The sequence below is a fragment of the Condylura cristata genome, unplaced genomic scaffold, assembly GCF_000260355.1.
Source record: "Condylura cristata isolate star-nosed mole 26May11 unplaced genomic scaffold, ConCri1.0 scaffold00005, whole genome shotgun sequence".
NCBI lineage: Eukaryota > Metazoa > Chordata > Mammalia > Eulipotyphla > Talpidae > Condylura > Condylura cristata.
Window position 1 is genome coordinate 63,009,842 of NW_004567106.1, and position 22,061 is coordinate 63,031,902.

Consider the following 22,061-nt stretch of genomic DNA (forward strand, 5'->3'; position numbering starts at 1 on the left):
AATCTGCCTTCCAGATCACTGTCTCTCCGCAAAGGGAGTTGGTCACCATCGTGGAGTTGGGCCAGCAAGCTGCCACCAGCCTACCCCCTGCTTTCATACAGTCCAAGAGCTAACTAAGTATGTTTGCTTTGGATTTATTGATGCATACAGAACTGGGGTACAGCCCAGAGGTGCAGGGGCGGTGAGAGGATTCACCAGGGACAAAGTGGGAAGCAAACAAGTAGACTGCTGAGGGGATCAGGAGAGGTCTGCTGCGCCATGTGGTCACCTCCAGGGCAGGGATCTAACTCATGCTGAAGTGGCTTTTTCTTAGTGCTGTGCTTTAACCCACTGCGCCACCAGGGAGGGCCTGGTTTTGATTTTTTATCGTTACTTGGAGAGGTGCTTTTGCTCAGGTGAGATTGAGGGGCTGGCGGGAATCGAACTCATGCGGAAGTGGCTTTAGCTTCTCAGTGCTGTGCTTTAACCCGCTGCGCCACCAGGGAGGGCCTGGTTTTGAATTTTAATCGTTACTTGGAGAGGTGCTTTTGCTCAGGTGAGATTGAGGGGCTGGGGGGAGGGCGGTAGGTGGATTCTCAGCTGCCTGGATGCTTGTAAATTTAGACTGAGCACTGAGAATGAAGTGTGGAGCGAGGAGGAGAAGGCTGGCAGGTGCAATCTCACTGCAGAAAGGGCAGACGGGAGGTCTGTTTGTTGCTTCCTTATTTTTCCCCATGTGCCCTGCATGGTGCCTACAGTGCCATGGTGCCAAGTAAAGGCAAAAACCATGCACAGCCTTACTTTGGGGCACAGGACTGATGGATGGGGAGGCATGGTCTGGTTACTGGGTCATTAACTCAGGCGTCCAGGCCTGGGGGTTCCATCATAACCTCTTCTGACCCATGACAACCTAAGGAGTCCCCTCTTGCAAGTTCCTTCTTACTTCATCACCTCAGATCAGGTCACGTGAGCAGGATCTCCTGGAATCCTAGGGAATAATTGATGGGTCCATCCGGCTTTCTGACAAGCCCCACTAGGCCACATGGGTGGAGACACTGCAGAAGGTCCTTAGGCTTTTGAAATTCTGAGACTCATTCTGCTAGTTCAGAAGGTTGTAAGTGTGAAGGGCACAGGATAACCCCTTTTCTCTCGTCCCTACTTGACCTTCTTCTGCAGTACATATGGGGAGGATGATTTATGGTTTCTAGGCTATTTTTGCAGCCTCTTGAATAACTTTTGCCTCTTACTATTAGAGATGAACATATTTCTTCTCTACAGTCTGTACCTGCTGAGATCACAGGCTGTCCCTCCCTACACCTTCTTCTCTAGCCAGCTTCAGCTGCTCCTGGAGAGTCCCTCATTACCTTGAATAAAGGTCAGACACATAAGAAGGCAGGTAATTCGAGAAGTCTCATCTTCCTCTAAGGTACCACAGGTTAGCACAGGAGGGACACACTTGGAGCAACCATCTGCAACTTAGCTCCTGATTTTCTCCCACCCACTACCCAGGCTGAAATAATATCATTATCCCCTGCCAGAAACGTGTGTTTACATTACGCTTTACAGTTCCTGTTGGACTGTCATAAACGTCATCTCAGTGGATCTCTGGGTTATAAGTGAACATTATGTCTCTCCAAACTTGATTCTGGGGATAAACTGTGTTCTCATGGGCCAATCAGAGTTTTGTCTGGGAATGATCTGGGAAGAGGGACAGGACAGCGTAACATGGACAGAATTCAAGCTGGCTATTACTAGCCAGCCAGGCAACCTTAGGTGTGCAGCCTTTAGGAGCCTGGGTTGTGAGATGACACATCTGTCAAGCGCCTGGTTTACAGTAGTAAGTGTAAGTAAATGCTAACTGCTCCCGCCCCTTAACAAAAACATCAAATAGCCACTAGTGAATTTTCGGCTCGATTATATTACACGGAATTGTTCACAATAGCACCTACTTTTTCTAGAGGTTGTCTATGATTAACTGGCATGACTCTTTCTTGAAAACAGTCTATAGGGTGGGGGAGTTCAGAGGCCCTGAAGATGTTGGGGCATCCCAGAATCTGCAACTGTGTAGAGCCCTCAGTTGGGACTTGAGTACAATTCAGGAACACCCCGAAGAAATAGCTCTATTTCTGTCTGTCCACAGGACTTTTCTTGCAAATAGCCCAGGAGAATGTTGAGCTACAGCAGATGTCTACTGAGAGATCAGTCTTCAGGGCAGTATTACTGTGGACAGAGCCCCAGGTTCTCCTTGATGAAATTAGCACTTTGTACTAGCAACTTAATAGAGATAAAATTGAGCTAAACAGAAACCCTTTGAAAGAACACAGTTCATTTGGATGTTTTTGATATAAAAACAGTTGTGCAGCCATCGTTCCTGGCTAATGTTCAAATATTTTCATCATCCCAAAAGAGAAGCCTTGTGTCTGCTAGCAGTCACTCCCTACCCCCTGCCTCAGCCCTGGCAACCTCTAGCTGACTTTCTGTTTCTAGATTCATCTCTCCTGAGTCTATCATACATCTTGGGGTCTGTTGTGTCTAGCTTCTTTAGTTAACATCATGTTTTCAGGGTTCGTAAAATTAACACTTGTCTTAATGGTAGAGTATGAGACTGAAAAATGTATACTCTGGCCTCCCACTCTTCACACCTGGTCTGTTGCTTGCTTTTTTTCTTTTCTGTTCTTTTATTTTGGAGAAGGAAGGGTGAAGAGGAAGGAGGTAATTCTTTATTGAAGTATAGCATCATAGTAAACTACAAATCTTAACTGTACATCTTGAGCATGCTTTCCAAAATGAACACACCCAGATAAAATGAACACACCCAGATGGACACTAGAAACACCCAGCAGCCTCTTCTCATCATGACTCCCACCCCACACAGCTATTTCCTGACTTGGGCTCATTTTAATTTTCCAAGCTGGTTTCCCAGCAAACCCACCAGTCACAAGTGGCCCCCTCGCCAGGACCACATTGCTCTGATTCAGAACATTCCTCCAGCATCCAGCATCCCGCCCCCACTCTGCCGTCACTCCTAATGGTTCCCATGGGAAACCAGCCAGCGCGAAGGGGCCTCAGTGCCTCTGCATGTGCTCTATGTTCTTGCTGTCCTGGACAAGTGGCCCAGGCCCGGAGCTTCCTCCTCTCCCTGGTCCTCAGCTCCCCTTCCACACACCAGGGGTCCCTCAGCAGGGCCATGGCTAGGCCAGGGGAGGAGAAAAGAGTCACCTCCCTCAGAGGCAGTTGGTTGCCAGCACTGAACGCCAGAACTCAGTCTCCTGAGAGGAAACTTGTTTAATTGCTGAGACAGTCCCAATGCCTTGGTGCCAGCCAGTCCTGCCATTCAACTCAGCTCACGTCCCCGGCTGGCCTTCTCCCGCATCGGGACACTCCTCTCTGAAAATCCAAGTGTAGCCTTTCCTCAGAAACAGAAGTCATTTCTGCCAGAAGTTAAGGTTTCATTTTAAATTCAGTTTCTGGTCTTTGCAAAACTTGACTTATATGCAATCTGGAGAGATAAGTTAGCGTTAGTATTTAAAGCGAGGCAACGTGCATGCTCAGAGGCCACTGCCCTTTCTGGGAGGTTTTGTCAAATCTGATACCTTTTTCTAAAAATAGAATATAAATGCTATATATAGAAAAGGCCCCTTTCTTCATGCAGAGACCTAAACTTGTCTAACAGTCTCAGTTGTTCTTTTCATATAGAAAAGACTAATTAAAAACATTTGCGGGTTCTCCCTGGTGGCACCAACAGGTTAAAGCTCCACACTATGAAGCCACCACAGCACGAGTTCAATCCCCAGCCAGGGAGCTGATCCACATGGCGTGGCAAACCTCTGCTGACCTGCCCGCTGTTCCCCTCAGCTGTGTAGTTCAGTAAGTCCACCTGTTCTGCTCCCTGCTCTTTCTATGGTGAAACCTCTCACCCCCACACCTCTGGCCTGTACTCCAGTTCTTGTGTGCATAAATAAATCAAGCTTAAAAAAAAAATTTTCTTTAAAAACATTTTGCTGTCTGTCCCTCAGTGCCTGGTTTTCTCTACTGACTCATTTTCCTATGGCTAGTTATCCTATAACATCTCATTTCACTGCACACTGCCCACCCTCCCCACCACATACTCAGTTCCTGTTTCTAAACTACCGATCTGTTGTTCTTGCTCTGTTATGATGCTGAACTGCCAGTGTCACCGGAAGCTCCCATCACTAGACTAGAGAATCAAACCAGGGTTTGACTCCCTGAAGCCACATGAAGCCCTGTCACCTTCTCCAACTTTCTCTTCCTCTACTCCTCTCAGGTTATCAAGCCAATTGTGTACGGTAGAAAAAAGATTAAATGAGATTGTTATTGTACTCCTCTTAACCTACACTTTTACATAAAACTTCTTGACCCTGAAGAGAAAGCAGTGTTTTTCCACCAACAAATGTGTTTCTAGAGAAGCAACAATGAAAAAGGCAGTTTGGAAAGTGCAGACTCATCACAAGACATGGGTGTACTCCCCCATACCGAACGCCAACATCCCCTTCTGTAGCCAGGTGGCCCCTCCTTTAACTGGAGTGGGAGGCAACAGCAGCCTTCCTCCAACATCTTCCTGTCAGGGATGCAAGGCAAGTTGGGTCTCGTAGTTCACTGACTAACACATGGCTTCTCTTCTAGTCTCCCAGCCTCATTTAAATAGCTTTTCTGTGTATCAGCATTCACAAATTACAAGCATTTCACCAGACCAGTGGAGGTGTTGCAGGCAGAGATAGCTTTTGGTAAAGGGTGTCCCATGTGCCCTTATGTTCATACTCCAGCCTGCGCGCCCTCTGCCTTGTCTCGTCACCTGGGTGGTAGAAATGGGCCCATTCGGGCTGGTGGTGATGCAAATGATAGGTATTGGAGCTGAGAGCTGGATCTGATATTCTGCTGAGATGTCAGTGCACTTTCTCTCTTCTGAGGTTGATTTTGTTCAACTGCAAGCTGGAGGACATTGAGTTGTGAGGAAACTTAAAGCTTGCTACACAACCTGGTAGAAAAGCAGTTGAGCAAACCAAGGAAACACTGGAGAGGGCGTTGTAAACACAGCTGTCATCATATCTGACTTCCTTCCAAAATCCCATCTTCAGAGTCTTCCCGTCAGGGAGTGTGTTGGTTCCCAAATGCCAGGGTATCAGCTGGAATTGATTGGCCTGTGGAAACATTAGAAAAATAATGACATTGTAGTAAGTTTGTGTTTCTCATAACGTGAAGCATGTAACTTTGAGTTCTGACTTTATTTCCTGTCGAGTAGAGGATGTTCAGATGTTCAGATGTCTTTTATGAGATCCTGACAATAATAAATATCCACTGTTTTAACTGCCTAGGCAAAATGAAAGGTTAACAACTCTTAAGTCATTTTTCACCTTCTGGCCCCTTCCACCCACCCCTAAACACCAAAGTCTCTAGCATGATGCACAGGGTCTGTGAAAATCTGGTCCCAGCTGACCTTGCTGACTTGCATCCTCCCAACCCACTCTCTCCTTTTCCTAGAGTGAAGAATAAGCTACTTGTAGTTTCACCCAAACACCATTTACTTCCTATTTTCCTGCCTGCTTTGCATGTTCCATTTCTTTTCCTTCTACTATTACTCCCTTATGTCTCCTTGTCATTAATGCCTCTTCCCAAAAGCCTTCCCTGACTGCCCCCAGACATGGACAGCCCTCCCTGTTTGTGATCTTAGAGAAGCTCCATCATACTGTTCTTGTGATCACTCCTCCTTGCTCCTGTCACAGTAGACTCTGCCAGAGTGCAGGTGCTGTTTTTATTTGTTTCTGTGGTCGCCATCCTTATGTACTGCCTGGTGCATAATTGATGCTTGACTATTTGCTGAATTAGTAAAGAATTTGAAAGATGCTGTGCTATATACGCACAGCAGAATGCTACTGAAAGGCCCAAGACAGTCTTTGTCATCAAAAAGCCTCCATACCCAGAGAAGCCAATATATGCATGTTATAGTACCATCATACAGTTGAATCCTGTGCACCCTTAAGGAAGAAGAGGCTGGGCAATGTGTACTGAAATGGAAATACATGTGCGGTATACTGTTAAGTAGAAAGGCCAAGGTATTGAAGAACATGTAACTATCGTTTCTAAATATAGGTGTGTGTGCACACACTCATATATCCATGCACACATACACACACAGCTCAGCTTGTCTTGGAAAGAGGTCCTGAAACTATTAACAGTGATTCCCTCCCGGGTGAGAAGCTGAGACAGGAGTCGGACAGGCATTGCCTTGTATGATTTTTTTTGGTACCTTTTATTTTGCTTTTATTTAATATTTGCTCTGATGTGTTAGTGCCAGGCACTGGTCTAAGCACTTTGCGGACAGTAACTGCTTTCATCCTTCCAACAACCCCACGAGGTAGGTGCTAGCAGTATCCCCATTTATAGATGGGGGAAAATGTGACTTTCCCAAGTCCAGCCAGTTAAGAAGTAAATACCCTAGTAACTCCTTTTTTGCAGCACCAGCTCGAGAAGAAGCTTGGTCGTTTTAAAAAAAAAAAAAATGGTCTTACTCTTGTCATTCATATTACATGGATTCCCTATGTAGTAATTGATAGAGAAGGAAGAAATTACTCAGAATATGGGTTTTACCAAGTCTTGAAGATCAGTTAGGCTTTGCATATACAAGCCCAGAACCAAGGATCAGTGAGTAGCTCAGTTGGAATTCAGTAGAATGTTAATGGAGGGGAGTTGTGGGGAAAAGCTAGAGTAGGACCCAAGTCTTTAAAGGCCTAGGATGTCTGTATTAGGAGATTGAACTTGACCCTGTGCGCACTAATGAACCCACTACTTATTTTGTTCTGTTTTTACTTTTTTTACATGAAGAGTGATGTGATCCAGTTAGAACAAGAAAAGATCTTGCTAGGAGGAGTGAGTGATCACAAGAGATGCCAGTTAGTAGACAGTTATAATGATCCCATGTGAAGTGACCATTACTGAACGCCAGCCTCAGTTTCCCTCAGCCAACAAAAGGAAATAATTTGAGGAAAAGGAAAGTGGTTAAACTTGTTGACAGATGAGGAGAGGAGCAAGTTCATGTCTGAAAGGCCCCTCCTGCTTTTTGGAAGGGTGCAGGGTTATTTATGCAAAGGGAAAAAAGCAGGGAGAGATGGGCGAGGGTCTGCAAGGAGGAGGGGCGAGGGGTCAGCATGGAGATGGAAATGGGTGCGCACCAGCTGGCTTTTTTCAACAACTGCTGTTTAACTCCCTTTAATCCAAGAAAACAAACCTGCAAACAAAGGGTTGGGGGGACTTGCAAGAGTAGGGAAAAGATGAACTTGTCCATGCTTTCTGAGAGACCAATCATTTATAACTGCGTCATGACAAGGGTTTAGGGTTTAAGAAAAGAAAAGGAAAGAAAGTAGAAAGAAATGAATATAGAAGCTGTTCTATAGATAGACCTAGTGATAATCAGGCAGAAGAAATGGAGAAGAAAGAGTTAAAAGTGATACTGAGATTTTGAGGTTTTTGCAAAATATAGTTCTGGCAAGCAAATTTGGAAGTTCGACATGTCTGAAAACCAGCAGAAATGAAGCTTTGGTCAGCAGGGAGACCAGCTCTTGAGAGGGAGCACAAATAGGCTTAAGGAAACAATGAGATAAGACAAAGGACCAGTGCCTGGATGGGTGGATGGGTGGATGAGGTGGGGGTGAGGGGGGAGGTGGATGTGGGTGGAGACAGAATGGGAATGGGAAAATCCCAGGAGCTGAGGACATGGGGAAAGAACCTAAATAACATGTCTTGCAGAAAGTTGAGTTTAGGATGGAAAACTCAGGGGAAAGAAACTAAGCAACAGTCAACAAGTTTGTCCACTTATCGGTAAGTCTTTTGGATATAGTTGCATAGACAATGTGAACCTTTGGAAGGATAGATGTTGACTATACGTTGATTTGTCCAAAAAAAGTAACAGTGAAAGGAAAAGAGACAAGATGATCGAGTAGACAGAGAAGCTCACAAAAGGCTTGGGGTTTGCTGTTAGCTTTCCCCCACCCCCCAAAACATGAGAAGCATGGTGATGTTTGAAGACAGACATTAAAGAAACAATGAAAGGGGTAGATGCTAGAAATAAAAGTTAAAAAAATAAAAAACCCAGGAAGGTCTTAAAGGCATTGGAAGGAGCTATGATCAAAGGCACAGGGTTAATCTTAGAAAAAAAGAGAGAAAAGAAGCCCTTCTTCTGAATCAAGCGAGAAGGATTAATAAAGAACCACTTTAGCACTGGAAGATATGACATGCATCCCAAAGATGAAGGCCTAAAGATGTAGTATCTAAGGGGCCAGTACATACTTCATTCATTACAACTTAGCCATGTGACTATACATAGCAGGTGTCCCACCCTGTCATTTGATTTAATCCTCAAACTAACCTGTGGCTGGAGTATCATTTATCCTATTGTGGAAATGAAAAAAGTAAAATTCAGACAGCTGAGAAATCTCTAAGTTCATACATGTTCAATGAAGGCAGTGGACTTCACATCTAATTTTATCAGAGGATGATAGAAAAGCTGAGACTTGAAGATCATGAACAAAAATGGAACCCTTCACTCTGTCCTCTCTCTCATTTGCTATCAGTTACCCCAATTACAGGGAGGTGTTCTGTCTCACAATTACATCAGAATACACCTCTGTCTTTTTCACAGAGCAACTATTTTATTCAAAGTTCTCTCCTGCCCAGTGTCAAAGCATCACAGACCTCTTTCTACAATGTACTCTCTCATTTAATGAGATTGACCATTCATTCATTCATTCATTTCTTTTGATTTATTTACTATCCACTAGATGTCCTACTTGCAGTCCAGGGGGGAAACAAGAAATGACTCTGAGTCCAGACATACATTTAGGTAAAATATTTACAACTGTTCACTGTATTCCAGCCACTGTTCTTAGTCATTGGGTCCTTATAGAACTCCTTATTTCTGTCTCCTTTGTTAGATGAAGAAGGCACAGAGAGAGTGATAAATTCCCCCTAAGGCTGGACAGACAGTAAAAGGAAGAACTGGGATTTGAACCCATATCACTGGTTCCCAAATTCATATCTTAACCACTATCCTATGCTGTGGCTCTAACTTCATACATGCAGATAGTTTAAGAAATAGATTATATATATATATATATTTAGAAATGAGTACTCAAATTCAGAAAAGGGAAGCCTAGCAAGAGAACAGAGCTTGATAGTACAGCAGGTTTCATTTCAGATCTGCTAGTCGAGGGAAAACCTCACTTATTGATAGGCTGGCATTTGAGCAAAAATTGGACTGAATTGCATTTAATCTTCTATTTTCCTCCAACCTCCTGTCCCGTTAATCCCATTTGATGCTCTTTTCTGATTTTCTTTCAATTGGCTTCTAGTATAAAGCAATTCCGAGTATGAAGTGCCACAGAGGCAAGGATTATCATCAGCTCCTTGTCCTCTCTCTGGTCCTGATTTTTTTTACAGGAAGTAAGAAAATGCTCTCACTCGGTGTCTTTCCCCATGCCCACACTCACCTGCTTGGACCATGTTTAGCGTGGCTGTCTATGGTTTTTCTGAACTATTAAATAGAAGAAGTCAGAATTTCTTCCAGACCAATTCCCCTGAGTTTTCCCCAGATGAAACTCATTTTGTTATTCACTGTCCATAATTCTAAATTCTCTGGAAGCTTTTATATTAGATCTCTTTCTTCATCGCTGTCCCTGGCCCTTCCCTATGTAGTAACCTGTGCCCTTTTCACCACCCTTTGTATGTCCTTGCACATTAATTAAGGTATTAAAGCAAGATCAGTTATAAGCCAGTGGCCTCAGCAGTCACTGGACTCTTCCTCTTCCCTCTTTGTTGGTTTGCCTTCATTATTATCCTTTGTTTGTTTTGCTGCCTGTACCCAATCAGGGGTAACCATTCAGAATAAATTCATTGTGCTACTCGTATTTTTGAAGAAGCATTGCGTAAAATGGTTCCCTGACATTTACGTGTATTTATCAGCCACCATGGTCCTGTCATGCCCCAAATTCACAAAGCTATCTGGGCTCTTCATCACGTTTGTCACAGTAGTTGGGTCTTTAATTAAACCCTGCTGGATCGTGTACACATTTCCATTAGCTTCCTCCAGTTGAGTCTGCTATTTCTCACCCTCTGCATCACAGGCTCTTGAATCTCAGGTGGCCCCTTTTGTAGCTTTGATCTGTTTAGATTTTCTGGCTTTCATAAATAACCTGAGGACTTCGTAAATATACTCTGGAGTGTTTACCATGGAGACCTGCTGTTTTGCATGGGCTCACATTTTTCAAATATCCACTGATGTGTTGATTCCTCTGCCAAAACCATTTTTCTTTCTGGCCCTTTACTCCTAGGAGACAGGGTCTTTGTCTCAACAAAGTAGAGACCCCCTATCATGATAATCAAGCAAACATTTACAGGAATAGGAGACAAACACAATTATGAAAGTAAAATGAAGGCCCTAGATAAATGTTTAGAAGTAAGCTAGGATTCCTAATCAAAAGACCAGGAGCCTGGGTTTGGACACGTCGCCCATTAAATGGGGCGGAAAAACTCTGTTGGCACCGGAAGCCCCCATATCAGTGATAGTGGTTTGCAGTGAACTGGCCGTTTAACCTCATCCATTCCTTCTCTGAACACACTCATAAGGTAATTGACTGGAGACAATCAACAGCCGAAGAATGACTCTAACTGCCACCTACCAGAATCAATTCATTACCTTGGCCTCACTGGCATAATGTTGTGATGGGCACGTACTCCCTTCAAAGCCATGCAGTCTGTGTTTGTCTCCCCTAACCTTTCTCCCCAAATGCTTTGAGGGCAGAAAAGGCTCTTCCTGGTAGACCAAGACCCAACAATTCGGCCCTTCCCTTCTCCAGCCCATCACTGGCCATGGCGGTCAACCCAACAGCACACTCGGATTCTTACTCTTTATCCCTGACCTTCTACCTCCTTTTCTCCCTCCCCGTGTTCCGAAAGAGAGGTGCAGAATGGGCAGGCTAGCAGGCAGCCCCGGATTTTACTTTAAATGTTTGTGTAGTGCCTTAGATACCTTTGATCTGGTCCTGGAGGGTATTTAAAAATATATAGAGAGATAAAAGAAGCTTCTCAAAGCCAAGGACTGTAATTTTCTATGTTATGGTAGTTTTAAAATATTATTAGAGCTTCTAAAGCATTAGTAATAATGATAATAGGTTTTTCTTTGAAGAAATCCTTTCTATTATTTATGGAAAATTTCATCATTCCACTTTATAGCTTAACACTGAGATAACCATACTGCCTCTGAATTTTTTTTACTCAGCATTTCTCAGCAATTATTTCCCAGACTGTTAATCTGAGAAATAGAGAATATCCAGATAATAACCACTATCAGGGCCTTGTGCTAATTGGTAAACAATACGTACTTTGAGGTAAACCAATGTGCCTAATACCATGTCCTTATATTAACCTGTGATATTAGATAAATAACTTCTCAAAACTGAAAAGACTCGCTAAAGTGATATTCAATAAAGTATTTTTATAAATTGGAAAGACTCTTTAAAGTGATATTCAGCACAGCGTAGCTCCTTAACCTGGACTCACCTTCTGATAATCAAAAAAACATTTACAGGAGTAAGAGACAAACACAATTATGAAAGTAAAATGAAGGCCCTAAATAAAAAATCACAGAACAAGAGGGTAATTCTATTCACTCTTTCATATTTCATTATTTGATAACATCAGAAGATGAATCCATCAGAATTGCTTTGGCAAGTGCAAACAGAAATGTGCCTGATCAATATTTATTAAAACCTTCAAATCGGGAGTAGGAGTTGAGCAGACTTCTTAATGGACTGAATAATTATTCATACAAATGGAGTTTGGCCGAAGGCTGTGCCAAACCAGAGAGACACAGTTTTAATTGTGCTGAATTGAAAATGCAGAGCTTCCTCTGGCCCTGTTGTAGAAAACTTAATTTAAAAAATTATCTGATGTAGCAGAGAATGACACATGAATCCTAAGTTGTTGAGGAGGAAATTTCAACGAGAGGTATTTGTAAATTAGAGCACATTGCAAAAGTGGAGAGCAGAGTTTCTAGCTACGGGAACAGAAAGGAATTTTCGTCCCATTTCAGTGACTGTAACTGAGCTTGAGAGAGGTCATTATCTCAACAGTGAGGGGTCTCAGAAGAATTCCTTTGTTTTGAGTGGTTGTATTTTCTTTCTTTCTTTTTTTAAGATTTATATATTTATGCATACAAGAGCTGGGGTGTAGGCCAGAGGTACAGGCCAGGCAAGGTGGGCGAGAGGAGCTAGGGGAAACGTGAGAGGCTTCACCAGAGACAGGGTAGGGAAGAGAACGGGAGGATTGACTGAAATACACTGTGGAGGAGAACAGAGAGTGGTCAGGAGAGGTCTGCTGTGCCATGGGGGTCAGCTCCCTTGTTGGAGATCAAACTCATACTGCAGTGGCCGAAGATAGTTTCATCATGCTACAACTGAACCCCTTGCTCAGCCAGGGAGGCCCTGAGTGGTTCCTTTTTCTGAAGAGAGAAATACAGCCAAGGGTCTGGCTGCTGTTATCAGAAATAATCAAGGTATATACCTGAGAGGAATGGGCCTGGCTGACTAGCTTTTAATGTCTCCTCAGGAAAGACATCCCCCTGCACCCTGCATAGTGTCAGAATGGGGTGCTTATGAGACCAGGCCACTAGGGAGCTACCCAGTGAGCATAGTGTAGATGAAGAGTGGCATGTATGCCACTTCATGTAAAGAAAATGCAGGTTATTGACCCTTCAGAAAGCCCCTGCACTTGCTGCCAGGGACTTCCAAGTTCTCTCTTGAAACATCTTTCTGCCATCACCAGCTGAAGGAATTTCTGTACTGTCCTTTTTCTTCTTCTTTTTTTTTTTTTATTTATGAGCGCTTAGGGACCACAAATCATGTAGTAAGCTTTATAGACACTTACACACTTAATTTAAACATGACAATTTTTGGAGGAGGTATTGATAACCTGACTTTATCAACTAACAAACCAAGCATGTAACTAGTAAAGTCTGAAAGGTCACCTTAAATTTGATCCATCATGAGGGGAAACTATCTCCTTTCTAAAGAGCACTGTCTTCTGGAGTATCCTGGTTGGAGCAAAACTGTCCCATCCCTCATTGGGATTGTTCAAAAGGATCCAGTAGAAAATATAAATCTAACTATGCCCCTAACTCTCTGAAAATTATTTAGCATCTGTCTACCTTAGTTTTCTCATTCCTGAAGTGAAAATAACTTCAACTATTTCAAATTAGAATTTTCTATCATATCATGTCAGTAGTAAACTCTGCTATTTGAAAGGGAAGACAAATGACAGCAATTATGCTATATTTTTTAACAAACTAATTTGCTCTTCGGACACATGGGGTTACCATCCATTTTATTATTGTCTGCAAAGCTCATTGGAGCTAAGTTACACTTGTTCAGAATGTCTTTATAGCAATTACTCCTGTATCTTGCCAACCATGGCTTGGGGAAACCGACATCTGCTAAATCCTGATGGAAGCCATTGATTTTAAGAGACCAGCTAAGGATGCTGTAAATGTGTTAAAATGTAAAAATGGGGCCCTCCCTGGTGGCGCAGCGGGTTAAAGCACAGCACTGAGAAGCTAAAGCCACTTCCGCATGAGTTCGATTCCCGCCTGCCCCGGAGGAGACCACATGGCGTGGCAGACCTCTCCTGACCCGCCCGCTGCTCCCCTCAGCAGTGTACTTCCTTGATCTGTCTGTTCTGCTCCCCACTCTGTCTCTGGTGAAGCCTCTCGCCGCCCCTGCACCTCTGGCCTGTACCCCAGTTCTGTATGCATAAATAAATAAATCTTTAAAAAAAATAAAATGTAAAAATGCTAGCACATAAATAGCATCTGCTAGAACCTCTTTGTTTTTTATCCAGGAAGCTGAAGACCAAGGACTGATAACATCTCTCCAAGATCACTCAACTAGTTAGGTCAAGCAGTGAAAGACTTAACCAGAATCTGAGTTTAGTTGATCTCTTGAATATTTACTTCTTGAAGTCTTTCTGCTATAACTACTTCGCAGTTATTTATGGGATGATTATTAGGTCTGTGAGTTACCGAGTTCCTTCTTTTCTCCCTTTATGTTAAATTGCTTATTATCACCTACACCATTAGAGTGAGCCAAGAAAACAGTCAAATGTTTCACCTGAACAATTAGTGACCTACCTGCTACCATGCATTTAAAAGACCCCAGCTTTTGAATAAAAAATAATTTGGGGAGCTCTAGACAATAATAAGTTAATCAGGTAAAAGTTTCCACATTCGAAACTTACATTGAAGAAGTCAGCTTCAGCACCTAATTCTTTTGTTGACAATAATTCTGTCTTTCTCTCAGGAAAGACATAGATGAGAAAGTCTTTTTAAATGAATTTGCTTAGTTACTCCCCTTCCTCAAGGAAGTAAAAAATCAAAAGGGCAGCCAACTTTTGAAAAAGAAATATCACTTATCTCTTATATTTGGAGAGAGAAATAGAGAGAACTAAACAGAGGTAGCAAATTGAGAAAACCTAACACTTCTCCTGTAATTCCTGAATGTTGTGTTTCCAACATATCGCCGTTATTTAGTCTAGAACACTGGCCTCCAGGTTCAAGACAGTGTTAGCAAATAGTACTGCAAAGCACATAAATTATTTTTGAGCTGCTACAATACTGCCTTGTTCCATTATAGTGGAAGGCAGAGTTGTGTTTGTGAATTTTATTTAACCCCTGTTTCCTGAAACATGGCAAAAATGAACAAGCTATACAGGGATTCTTCAGGTTGTACTTTTTCTTTACACAATTTCTTCTATTTCTAGTTATGTTGCATGGAAGTGAGTACAGTATCCAAAGGCTTTTTCCTTTTACCTCTTTCCTTTTGCACATAAACAAATCACTCATCCTCTAGCTCAGTTTGCTCTTCTGTAAGGTGTGAATAATTATACTGCCTCCTTCAGAGGGTTGACTACGTTAACATATACATGTTAGACATTCTTAGCAACAGTACTACGGCCAAGATAGAGTCCAAAGCCAGCACGAGATGTAACTATTTATCTCTGGATAATAAAATTTCCATTCAGAGTTCTAGAGTACTCTGGACCCCACCTAATGCCCAAAGGTAGATGGATGGGGAACTTTGCTCAAGACTCCAGACAGTCCCCCAACCATGGCTTGCTTTTTACCTCACCCCTAGATTTCATGGCTCACCTGGAGGCACAGGAATGAGAATGATTATGGGGTGGGAATTGTTGCTTTTCATGGGACTTTCTTCCCTTCGATTTACAATGAAAAGAACAGAAACCGTCTCTAGTAGCTTTAGTGATGCTTGACTTTGACACTAAGTATGACAAAATGGGAGGTAGAATAAGGGATGAGAGACTAGAAAATATCTTGCTCATTATCAACAAAAAATTATGTAGAGTAGTCCAAAAAGATGAAGGAATCAACAATTTGCTCTTATATACATGTATATCTGCATCATTTAAAAACCAGTAAGTCAGTGAAAAAGTGTTTAATCTCATGTAAATAAAAAGAATATGAGGAGGTAAGTTCTGTCATGTTACTGACAGAAAGATAAATTGGTACAACTTTTTAAGAAAGCAAATTGGCGACGTTGCCCATATCCTAAACAATATACTTATCTTTTCACTAATTTTGCTTTTGGAAGTCTGTCCCCAAGAAAGAAAGCTTTTATAATTGGAGGCAAGGAAAGTGTCCTCTTGTGTTTCAACCTAAATACTTCAACTTTAAGAAACAAATTGGTGGAGTGCTACAAAGAGGAACAAAACTAGAAAGATGTGCCAAAAAGTTTGTCTCTAGTGAAATTTTATGAGTAATCTTTTTTCTACTTAATCTTTCTGGCCATATATTCCATAAATCATGTGTATTTTCTAAGCATAGAAAGAAAAATACAAATAATTTAAAATGTTGGAAAGTTCTGCCCAACTCACCAAAGGCCCTTCACATCTTACTGGCGCAAATGTGCTCACACGGCTTCAGGGGGGGAGAAAGAGTGACAGTGCAGTATCATTAAAATCAAGTAAGAAGAAAAGTACACAGGAAAGAAAAGTCTGTTGACAAGAAAACAGGAGAACACATGAAAATAGCCTGTTTGCACCAGAACCCACTGTGAACATTGTCACGATAGATGGTGAAGACAAGACTGGTCCACATGGCAGTGCACCTCACACTTCCTATCATTGCCTACCATTGCCCTCTCCACTCTTGACACTGCTGCCTAGAGGCATCCAGGCAAAGGAGCGAGGAACCAGCTCCTTCTGGAATATTCTACCCAACAGAGTGACACGGAGCTCTCATCTCCAGAATAGAGTATTTGGTCTCCACCTACCAGTTGGCCCTGCTGTAGTAGCTGTGAAGAGCCTTGCTCTACAAGTCATGAGTGGGGACATGTCTAGATGAACCGTGTGTTCCCCGAGCCATCCAGCAGGTGCTCTCTAATGCAGACCATGTTGTGCAGGAAGCAATGGCTGCTGTTTTAATGCATGATGATAACGATCAAGCTTTTCTTTTCCTGAGACCTCAGGAAGTGTTGGTAAACTATTTATCCAGTTGAGTCACATGATTTCAGTGTGTCAGTGTTTATTATAGAGGCTCATTCTAATTGTTATAGTTAAGGGCCTTGTTCTCCTTTCTCCTTAGGGTGCCTTGTAACCCCCTTCTCTACCTCCAAGTATAACTGTTGCTCTGCTAATTTAGTATAGTCTTAGCTACTGGGTACTGTTCTGAAAGATGGATGGATTTCATTCTGTCTTTAAATATTTATGCTTCTTTATGATCTAATATATCATCATGGTTATGGGGCATGTTTCTCTCCCTAACTATAAAAAATACACCATCAGTTAACTGTCAATTTTGTTTAATGACTCAGCTTTGCAATTCTGGGGCACTATCCATCTGAGGCACTTGAGGACTCTTTTAGTCTCTCAGTTCATTTCAGAATGTTATTCTGCGATTCACAAAGGGTCTGCACTGTACAGAGGACACTGAAACATTGAGGGGACTTAAATGGTGTGCCCTTTATCTCTCTCACACTGAAGGATCCCAGGCTAGAAATCCTGGCATCTTTGTTTTGTCATTTGCTCCCAGCATGGAACAGCAGTCTGCAGAAAATCAGCCAGCAGCCATGGAAACAATTCATCAGATTTTTCAAAAGAAATCCAATTTCTTCTGGTCTGATGAGTTCACTGCTACTTCCTAAGATAAATGAAGAAAATATCAACATCATAATGGAAAGAAACTCAATTCTACCAGTTTAATCTCAGTGAAAAGCATTACAGCCCACTTACTGCTGTGCTCTCCTTTGCCTCTGCTCTTAGGCCTTTGGCTCAAATTGCTAAGAATGGCTCTGAAATCATTCCCACATCAGACTCTGGCCTAGAGCTCTATCCAGCTCAGTCAGAATCTTTGGGAATCACACTGTCTGAGAGTGGGGCCTCCAGAGTCCATGTCACAAGGTCCTCAAGCCAGCCACATCTTGAGAAGTCTCTTCTAGCTAGCTTTCTAGCTGATAAGAATCATGAACCCCAAATTCTTCTTCCATTTGGTAAATCTAGATTTGTCTTGGTGTTCTTTCTGAGCAATTTTAAAGATGACTTCTTAGGTAACTAAATAGCTTTCTCCCTGACCTGTGTATCTGTGAAGCAGAATTAGATGATGAAGGCCTCGTTTCTCAAATCAGGGGCTGGGGCCAGGGAGGAAGTCCAGGGGCACCAGGGGACCAGTGAAGCTGGAAGAAAAACAGGAGGCCTCTTCTTACAGTAGCCTCAAGTTTTTCTTCCAAACAGTATTTCAAAATTGCAACGTTGTTGATTCTTGTCAGTGTCTGTGAAGGAAGACACCTGCTTCATACCTGGCACAACCACTCACTGTCTTTGAGACACTGAGTTGTCCTCTCACTTCTCCATGCTGCAGGTTCTTTGCCTGAGAACAGGGAGCTGTAGTTCCCTAGGAGTGGTGAGGCAGACATGATGTGGAAGTTAGCTTCGTCAACAGAAGCATAACCATCATTTCACTGCTTCTCATGGCCTTTCCTCATTGTTGCTAAGCTACTGGAGGAAAAGAGCTGTGCTTTGTGTACCACCATATGCTACTATTACTATTATTATGATATAATAATATTATTATATTATTATTATGAATGCATCATCATTATTATTATATTTCTAATAGTAGTTATGGAGCATGCAGAATTGGACCAGGCACCATTCTAATGTTTTCATATAGATGAATTAGGTCTTCCACTAACCCTAAGAGGAGCGTGCTATTAATCCTCTGTTACAGAGCCTCCTGTGAGGGAGTGAATGGATGAGGCAGTGCTTCCATGATTATTTCTCTCACTTCTGAATCTGTATCTCAACTTCTTCCTTTTGGCTCACCTGAGAAAAATGCAGAATTAGAAGAACATATTGCATGAACTGAGACTTTGAAGATGTGAGGTTGCCTGGGTCTTCATACAGACTTGTCCTTATGAAAAGAGCCCCAGGGAACTCCAGAGAGACACAGAACATGTATGACTTGCTCTCCATAAAATTCATGGGGCCTGTAAACAAGATGTAGTGATCAGCAAAGCCCTACCACCTAAGCTGAGTCATGCATAAGCCACCTGTTCCTCCCCACTAAAACCACATTGATTGCCAACGAGGGAGACTATGAGCAGTGCTCTCTCTTGCTTTTGCAGGCAGTACTACGAGATGTTGTACAACACAGCCGATGAGCTCCTGAACCTGGTGGTGGACCAGGGCGTAAAGTACACGGAGCTGGAGTATATCCATGCCCTGACCTTGCTGCACCGCAGTCAGACGGGCGTGGGAGACCAGACCACCCAGAACACAAGGCTGCAGCGACTCAAGGAGATCATCTGCGAGCAGGCTGCCATCAAGCAGGCCACCAAGGACAAGAAAATCACCACGGTTTAATGGGGTGCATTTCTGGGAGGGGGGTCTGGGGGGAGAAACTGGCTGCTTGTGTTTTCTTATTCACACTCCTTTCTTTGATCTGTTTGGTATATTCTACACTGATTTAGTTTTCTCTACAGTGATACTTTAGTGGAGAGAAGTTATAAGGATTTTTTTTTTCTCTGTAGTTTTGGCTTTTCATATCAATTGTCAAGAGAGTTTTTAGTACATTAGCTTTGGGTTTGGCAACTACTTTAACGTAGTCAGTGCCAAAGGGACTTGGGTGGGGTGGGAGGTAATGTCAAGTTGTTAGACTGAACAAATGAATGCATGCATTACTAACACGTTCTTTCTTACCCAACAATCTCTGGAAAGTAAAATACTACCCGAGATCTACTCCCAACCTAAAATCACAACTACATAAGCAGTAAGATTTGTATTCTCTTGGCCTTGTGGGTTACAATTCAACGAAATGTATGTGCATTGCTTTCTGTGTAGCCGAGGTCAAACAATGACTTCTCCACTGGCTGTAGTTTTCAACAACTTCCCTAACCAAAACAGGCCCTCTTCAGGACCGGGGGCAAAGACCACTTATCTCAATTGAGCTACCTGCTGTAACTCATACATAGAATACAGGTTTTTGTTATTTTCACTGTATCTCAAAAAACTGCCAGCAGATGAATGACAAAAATGGGAGAATGAATGATGATTCAACCCTCTTCTTGAATTTCTCCCCTCTGCTCTCCAAGAGAAAACGGTGACAGAGCAGAGCACTTTGCAACGTATCGGCAACACTGGACACGAATGAGTCTTAGATGCTCCCTTAGTGTCTTTATGAACCCCCAAGTATTGCTCACCTTGGAAAGCAGCCCTGGTCTGCTCCCCTGAATGGGCAGACCATGGGACAGCCACGTGTCCCTCGTGCATGAGTCCACACAGAGCCCATCCCTCCATGCTGCTCTCTGTGGCATGAGCAGTCCATGGCTGGTCACTGCCCGCACCACTCTCTCCCGCTTTCCAAGCGCTCTTGCTGCCCATGGGTGGTAGTCACAGGAAGAAACTATGTGCTGATGTGGACATATTTGGAAAGGAGAGCAGAAGGACTTTGACCACACATGGTCATGCCTCGCGCTGTGAAGGTCCAAAATTATATGCCTGTTTGTGCAAATTTGGTCTTGGTGGAAAAGAGCAGAACATTAAATGAAAATTAAATAAATGTTTTGAGAAGCTTAAATATGGTGTCTTGGTTTGGATTTTGGGTTTGTTTGTTTGTTTGTATTCTTTGTTTAGCAGGCACCCCTCAGGCCAAATATGTGCCAGATGCTGCTCAGGATAGGGGCAGATACTGGACAACAAAGGATAACCTTATCGACCATCAAGAGAAAGGTTGAGAACTGGAGTCCAAACCAAAATCCCACATGTACACTCAGGGCTGAGTTAGAAATCAGGCTAGATAGCTGGGCAGCTGTAAAAGGAATCAGCAAAGCTGGAGGATGGTCTTCCAGGGTGTTCTGGAAGGAATGTTGTAAATCTGCATGGCCAGATTAGGAGGAAGTTGAATTTACACACGAGATGCAAGGAAAATGGTAGACAACTGATTAGACATTGTCTCCGAGAAGTGGGGGAGAGAGATGAAGAACCATCAGAGATGATCACTGCGGTTTAGGACCCTCTTCCTAGCGCAGCTTCTTTTTCCCTTCCTGCCCACTGTAGGACAAGACCTCCAGAGCATTGACAGTGATGCCAGAAGAGCCGAGGGAGAGACTAGAGAGTGACTTAGGTGTCATGTTGGATGGAGACCGGGACAGCCTCAGTCAAGAGCAATGAGAACTGGCAGCAAAATGGCAGATGTGCTGGTTCTGGGGCAGCCTTCAGGAAAGTGGATTCCCTACATTGCTTAAATAATGATAAGATTGAAAAATGTCAATTCTACACCCAAAAAGCAATGTGTAGGGCGCTTTCTCCAAGACATTCAGACTTAAGTTTCTTTGGAGGATGGCCCATCTGTCTTTACTCTTCATTAGGTCAAGAATAGCCAAAGTCACGTCCAGTGCTTATTGAAGGGCCGCTGACAGAGAAGGCCTGTCCACCTCCAAGCCTGCCCTCTCTTGGGATACATGAAGATTTCTACTGTTGTGAGCTGTTCTGGATCTGCTTTAAGATATTGTGTGAGACTGTCTTTGTGCTGTTCACACCATGACCAGAAAGTGCTAGAGAGAACCAGGGGAGCCAAAGACAGGGCCCAGTGAACACACATAGATCCGGAAACAGTTTTTCACTATGAAAGCTACTCCCGATAGTGCTGTTAGAACTAAAAATGCCAACAAAATAGGCCTTCCAGAAAGGACACTGAAAACAAAATATTATCTTGTTCTTCTACCACAGAGAAGACAGGATGGGCAAGAGTGGACTTCTGTTAACAGCAGCAGGTCCAGCGCCTTGCAGAAGGTTCATAGGGAAGCCTCCTGACAACAAACCCGACCATGAGGTAGGAGGGCTGTGAGGAGACCCCGTCTAGCTGGTCATCAAAGCGTTAGCGCCACAAGCAATAGCACAGAGACAAAATAGGCCTCTTCGTCACTGTCATCTACACCATAGGACTTAACATGTCAGTCAGCCCATTTTATCCTCAAAGTAGCCACGTTATAGATGCTGCATTAATCCTTCATTCCTAAGGGATCAGCACATGCTAAAGAAGATTCTTCCCCTTTCAGTCTCCTTTAGGGAAAATGCCTCGAAAAGCAGCACCATACTCAAAGTATGGGTTCTACTTTCTGGTAGATGTTGCCAAATTGTGTCCTCAGAATCACAACAGCGATGGCTACTTCTCTATTCTTTTGTTATTGTGATAACTTTGCACCTATCATTCAACCTCTTAATTTAATAAACTACTTTTTGGATATGGTGCCCTTCACCCCATGAGTTTCGTTTATGTTTGTGCCATTAATATCATTTCAGGGGATTTCACCTCATGCTATGGTCTTTATTCCTACCACACAATGATTATTTTTATATATTAATCTTATTGCCCAGTTGGAGCTTCTATCTCTCACATCTGATTATCTCTCTGTCGGTTAGATAGAGATGGCCCCTCAGGCTACCCAAAGAGGACCTCTTTGTCTGGGCCTTATGAGACGAGTTCATTTTTGAGTGGGCAGATTCAGCTC

At 43.0% G+C, this 22,061-nt stretch overlaps 1 protein-coding gene across 1 annotated transcript in view; it reads left to right on the top strand.

Annotated features, from left to right (window-relative positions):
- Positions 1-20,122, top strand: part of EXOC4 (exocyst complex component 4) — a 648,177-nt gene extending 628,055 nt beyond the window's left edge. Inside the window, exon 18 of the mRNA XM_004677057.2 lies at positions 18,678-20,122. Within this exon, the coding sequence (XP_004677114.1) occupies positions 18,678-18,915 (238 nt within the window). The 3' untranslated portion in view covers positions 18,916-20,122. The remainder of the gene's footprint in view (positions 1-18,677) is intronic.
- The last annotated feature ends 1,939 nt before the right edge of the window (positions 20,123-22,061 follow it).